The sequence below is a fragment of the Spea bombifrons genome, chromosome 1 (assembly GCF_027358695.1).
Source record: "Spea bombifrons isolate aSpeBom1 chromosome 1, aSpeBom1.2.pri, whole genome shotgun sequence".
Lineage (NCBI taxonomy): Eukaryota > Metazoa > Chordata > Amphibia > Anura > Pelobatidae > Spea > Spea bombifrons.
Window position 1 is genome coordinate 162,612,788 of NC_071087.1, and position 6,000 is coordinate 162,618,787.

The following is a 6,000-nucleotide window of genomic DNA, read 5'->3' on the forward strand; positions in this document are numbered from 1 at the left end:
ACAGGATATGACGGGTTATAAGGACGGGATTAGTTATACGTCCGGAGAGTATATAATATATAATACGAGGAATATACAGGATATAACGGGTTATAAGGACGGGATTAGTTATACGGGGGGAGAGTATATAATATATAATATGAGGAATATACAGAGATATAACGGGTTATAAGGACGGGATTAGTTATACGGCCGGAGAGTATATAATATTAATATTATATAATAATAGGATTAGTTAGAGGTTGATGACCCAGAGTGAAATCAGAGGCCATTTTGGAGCCAGGAAAGAATTGTTCCCTTTTTGAGGCAGATTTGGAAATATCTTCACGATGTAATTAGAAATCAAACAAGACACAGGAAGAGTTTGTTTTAAGTCATTATTTTACACAATTGAACAATTCATATTTAAAATAAAAAAACTTTTCTGGAAGCTGGGTTTTGTATGGAGAGGTAATGGTCCGGGGCTAGCGTTCCAGCCGATGATCCGTCATGAACGTCCGCGGCTATCTCCGACGCACTCCGTCTGTTTCGGGCTCAGCACCAGCTGACTCGTCGCCCTCTTCCAGTTGGACAGCTTTGCTTTTTTGTGGCATGTTTTTGGTCAGCGTCCCATAAATGCCCATCGCCTTAAGAGAAAAAAAAAAAAAGTAGACAAAACTCTTGTGAGCCAAGTAATAGCCCCAATGCACCCGCCATCGCTGACAAGGCTTTAATAGAAAGATTTTGTCAGAAGATCGGCCCCACTCACCTTAATCAGTCTCCCATTTACTCTTAGATTCAGGAGCCGTATGTCTATCCCATGCATGCATGTTTAATACCCTCACTGTATTACCCTCTACCACTTCTGCTGGGAGGCTGTTCCACTTATCTGCCACCCTCTTAGTAAAGTAAAAAGTCTTACTAACTTACAAATATGATTTATATTTAAAAGTTATATATAAAAATAATTTGCTAGTTATTCCTGCAGAGCCCTTTAACGTTCTACAACATCCTGTTTCATGTAAATGATTATGTAGGACGATCCCGTTACTGCCCCGGAGTACTGGGCCGTTTGCCCTACAAAGCACCGCTTACCTGCGTTACCATCCCGGTGATGTCTCCCGCGTTGGCCGGCAGCAGAATGGTGTTGGACTCCTGAGCCAGCTTGGAGAAGGCAGACACGTACTGCTCGGCGATGGTCAGCGACGCTGCGGCGTTCCCACTCTGGGGAGCAGAGAACACATTTCACGGTCATTTCATTGTGAATTCCCAACATTCCCTGCACCGCCCGTCTACTTTATAAACACACGAGAATTAATCACAGACATTCACTCGCCAAGGTCCAGCCGTGCCGTACAATAAAGGTTTCATGCTTAGCCCCCCCTTTGATAGAGGTGAGTTTTGGCCCCATGTTCATTAAGCCCTTAATGACAAAGCCCGTACATGTACAGGCTTAAAATGCATTGTTTTCAATGGGTTTTGGGACCGCCCATTGTCCTTAAGGGGTTAAGTTATAGATCAGGCGGTTTGACTGTAAAAGCCGGTCGGTTGTTTCCATTTAATGTAGCGTTGGGGTCTGTGCCCAGATCCCGGCATATTACCTGCTGCATTAGAGCCTCTGCCAGAATGTGGATCGCCTCTCCCCTGGCCTTGGCTCGTGCAAGGATAGCGTTGGCTTCACCTTCAGGGGATAAAAAACATCTGATTTCATATCCATACAAAGAAAGCACCGAGACATCCCCTTTACAAAGCCAGGCCAAATGTATAAATATTATAATTCCACCATAGGTTGGAGAGACAGAGAGAGCACGAGAGAGAGCGCGAGCAAGAGAAGTGTACGAGAGAGTAACCATAAACAAGTATTTAGACATTCGAGCCCTAGCGTTGCGCCCCACACCCCGGGCAGATGCTTAGGGTTCACTTACCGGCCGCCCTGTTGATCTGCTCTGCTTTCTCAGCCTCAGAGGCCAGGATCTGGGCTTGTTTCTGCCCCTCCGCCACGTTGATGGCCGATTCCCTGGTCCCTTCGGACTCCAGCACCATCGCTCGCTTCCGTCTCTCAGCCTCCACCTGCCAAGAAAGCCAGAAAGTGTCTGAGTCCTTCCAGCAGGCGTAATGCCAGATGTATAGAAATAACGCATCGCACACGGAAAGGGATCCATGGACTCCAGAATATGCAGACATTCACGCAGACAAATTCCCTTACTGTATTATCCACTACCACACCTACTATAAGTCCGTTCCACTCATCAACCACTACCAAGCCTCTAGTTTTAGACTACAGTCCAACACATATACACACACACAGTTAGAAATGTCCTTGTTTTTGAAAAAAAAGCCAATTTTGTCCATTAAGATAACATGAAATGGATCAGAAATCCAGCACAGACGGGGTTAATGCTGTAAATGACTATTGTAGCTGTAAACTGCTAATTTTTAATGGAATCTCTTCATAGGCGTACAGAGGCCCTTTATCGCTCCCATCACCCCTGTGTCCCAATGGCCCTTTATCACTCCCATCACCCCTGTGTTCCAATGGCCCTTTATCACCCCCATCACTCCTGTGTCCCAATGGCCCTTTATCACTCCCATCACTCCTGTGTTCCAATGGCCCTTTATCACTCCCATCACTCCAGTGTTCCAATGGCCCTTTATCACTCCCATCACTCCTGTGTTCCAATGGCCCTTTATCACTCCCATCACTCCTGTGTCCCAATGGCCCTTTGGCATCCGGGCACAGCAAATAACCTGCAGGGACGATTACAACTCCAGCCCTCATCTTATACATTTTTTTAACCAGTCTTCTGAACTGGGCCGGCGGTCCCCAGCATGCATCACGTACCTGCATCTGCATGGCGTCTCTGACCTTGGAAGGCACGTGAATGTCTTTAATCTCGTAACGCAGACACCGGATACCCCAGTCGTCGGCGGCCTGATTAATCGCTTCAACAATGTTGGAATTCAGAGACTCTCTTTCCTGATTAATGAGATATAGAAGAAAATAATCATAATAATAATAATAATAATAATAAATTATTTACCCCCCCTCTATAGATTAACTTTTTATAGTTTTTTTTTCCCGTGGGTTATTAATAATCTAATTATCTAATCTATAATTTTCAATAACCAATAACTCACCCTGAAGACTTTGTCTAGCGAGAGTTTGCCCAGCTCGGAGCGCATGGTGGTCTGCGCGAGCTGCGTCACCGCGTACTCCGGGTCCTCCACCCCGTAGCTGGCCTGCGATGGAACCGCAAACAAGACGTTAAAGCGCATCTGTCACATTTCTAACGCCTACATTTTATGCCACCCTGGGGTAAATAGAACACGTGTAAGGGTATTTATGTATTAAAATAAGCAGCATATATTTATTACAAACCCACCTAATGCGTATATACTATGGAGGAAGCCAATTACCATCCTGTTCCCGGGACCAACATGATTATTCCTCCCCTTTAAAGGAGCTCTATCATCTACTAAATTTACCACCTTTCATAAAGCGTCTGAAAGAATAAATTATAGTATGTTAAGGAAATAGACATTACTAGATTGTGGGACAGCACCTTTAAGCCATCACTCCCCAGCTGTTCAATACGGAGCCTTACGGTACTGGCCGGACTGATGTCCTCCGTTCAGGTAAATGATAAGTACCGGTGGATGTTCAGACAATCCTCCTCCCCGTGAACACGCCACGCATTTGTTACCCTTGAGAAGCTAGTGGGGGATTGGTTACCTTGTAGGGGTCCATGATCCGGAGGTAGAGAACTCCATCTATCTGTAAGCTGACGTTGTCTGCCCAGGAAAAAACAAACAAACAGGGTAACTCGTTCTGTTTTACCCCCGCGGTCTACTGGGCTGTGGCATTATTAGCAGCACACAGACCCCGAGGGCCACGGACACTCGCATGTACCCCAGACTGAGTACAGGGGGATATTGCAGAGCCATGAACCAGACCTTTCCCAAAAACCTATAGCAAGGAGGTCAGAATCCATCAGTTTCTGGCTCGGGGTTCTAGGAGTTGGATTTTCGCTTTGGACGAGGTGCTGGGTCCAGATTCTAGACCGATGATTAGGGTTTGAGTCCCCAAATAGGTCTGATCTGGAACATAATGTCCCTACATCCCGGCTCACTGTATAAAGGGTTAACCATCCTACACCCACTACTAACGCGTCGGACCCCCGGACCAGATCCAGGAAGCCCGCCTTAAAAGCCCCCCCCCCGCGAGACAGACAGAGCCGAGCGCGGAGAGACAGACGCGACACTCACCCAGCGACACCGCGGACTGCTCCGGAACGTTGATGACGATCTCCTTCAGGCTCTGCACGTAGCGAATGCGATCGAGGACGGGAACGAGGAGGTTCAGGCCCTGGAACCAGAAAACGCTTTAAATTTCTGCAAACACATCGAATTCTATTATTTATGATGGGGACTTTAAATAGAGATTTCTGGGATGATGTCATAGTGACACATGCAGTAATCAGGCTGTTATACAGCATTTCAACGTCTTACATCATCCAGGCCCAGCTTCAAAGCCGGAGTAACTCTCCTTCACAGCATTTCAAGTGATGACATCATGTAACAAAAGGTCATCGGGTGCAGGTGGACACTATAACTAAGCGCCTGTGTGATTTCGAGCCGTAGACCCCCCATGTGAGTCGGGGAGCAGTTTTGGGGGATTTTATACATTTCAGGAGCCGGATTTAGTTCTCAGGTGCAGTAAATCGGTATTTTGGGTTAAATACGTGGCGGTGAATCGCTTACCGGCTCCAGGATCCGGTGAAATCGGCCCATTCTCTCTACCACCCAGGCCTCCTGCTGGGGTACAAACAGCACCACGGTGTTCATGGGGAGGCCGGAGGCGAGGCAGCGCTGGACGTCACTATTCCAGGGTCTGGGGCCATGTATGCTGGAGCCCTGCGGAGAAAAGAGACAGCCGGTGAGAGATCAGAGACCCCTTAGTGAATAGTAAGTGCTTCCAAAAGCAGGAAGCCGGCGAGGTGATGAACAGCTGGTTAGGTGCTGACAGCCAGACTTCTGACCCCGTTACAGACCGCTACTGGTCCTAGGGGTCAGTAACGATGCACGTTTAGAACTCTGTACAACATCCCCGGTGCGATTGAAATAAATACACAGTGCGAGTTGGCCCCTACGTGAAGCTTTTATTTCTGTGAAATGAAGTCTTCGCCCTCTCGCCACAACCAAAGAACATCAGATACCGGTCCTAGCAGTCAGCGTTTAACCCAGGGATCTATTACCGTGACGTGAGGTTTCCGGAAGCCAGCACAGGCTATATATGCCACACACAGAGGGAGACAGAATGGCCAGGCCTATAATGGTCCTACCAGTCACCGTACCCCATGTTCTGATGTATACTTGTCCTAGCGGTCAATGAGCAGTTACATACACCAGTCCTAGCAGCGTGCACCATGATAAGATACATATAAGTAGATATATACTGTGCCTGGCAGTCAGCGCTCCCCATTCTGTTATATAAGTCAGTCAGCGCACCCCATAACAGTCATCATCCCTTACAGCGTTACATAATAGTCCTAGCGGTCAGTGTGCCCGTGTTGGTCTCATATACTGTTCCTAGAGGTCAGTGTGTCCCTGTCCCGCGATGTATACTAGCCCCAGCGGTCACCGGGGCCCCTCTCACCCGCAGCAGCGCACTCCCCGCTCGCCTCACGATCCGCAGCATGTTCTGTCACCGGCTACACCTGCCCCCCGGGTCACGTGAACAGAAATGTCATGGCGCGCACAGATGACGGATTCGGCCACACAGAGCGCTAGACAGTAGAGACAAATAACTTGGATGGCTTCGTACTCTTCGGCGTACATCGTCTCTAGCCGTCCCCGGTTTTGGCGACACACAAGGCTTACAGCTTATGTCTCTTGACTTTAGCACTCCGTCTCGCAGAGTTTGGAAGCTTTGACACTTGAGGTCACAGGTCGCCATATTTGGAGTGGCAAAAACGGTCCAGGGAGCTGCTTGCTTTCAGAGAGTCAAACTTTTGCAATGAA

At 47.9% G+C, this 6,000-nt stretch overlaps 1 protein-coding gene across 1 annotated transcript; it reads right to left on the reverse strand.

The window, feature by feature from the left end:
- Positions 1 to 363: 363 nt before the first annotated feature.
- STOML2 (stomatin like 2) lies at positions 364 to 5,746 on the reverse strand. The gene is made up of 10 exons (XM_053448602.1): positions 5,636 to 5,746; positions 4,741 to 4,893; positions 4,246 to 4,345; positions 3,713 to 3,771; positions 3,118 to 3,219; positions 2,822 to 2,956; positions 1,905 to 2,049; positions 1,581 to 1,660; positions 1,075 to 1,203; positions 364 to 626 (listed from the first exon to the last, which is right to left on the reverse strand). Exons 1-10 carry the CDS (start codon positions 5,675 to 5,677, stop codon positions 504 to 506), a joined length of 1,068 nt encoding a protein of 355 aa, XP_053304577.1. The 5' UTR covers positions 5,678 to 5,746; the 3' UTR covers positions 364 to 503.
- Between the last annotated feature and the right edge of the window lie 254 nt (positions 5,747 to 6,000).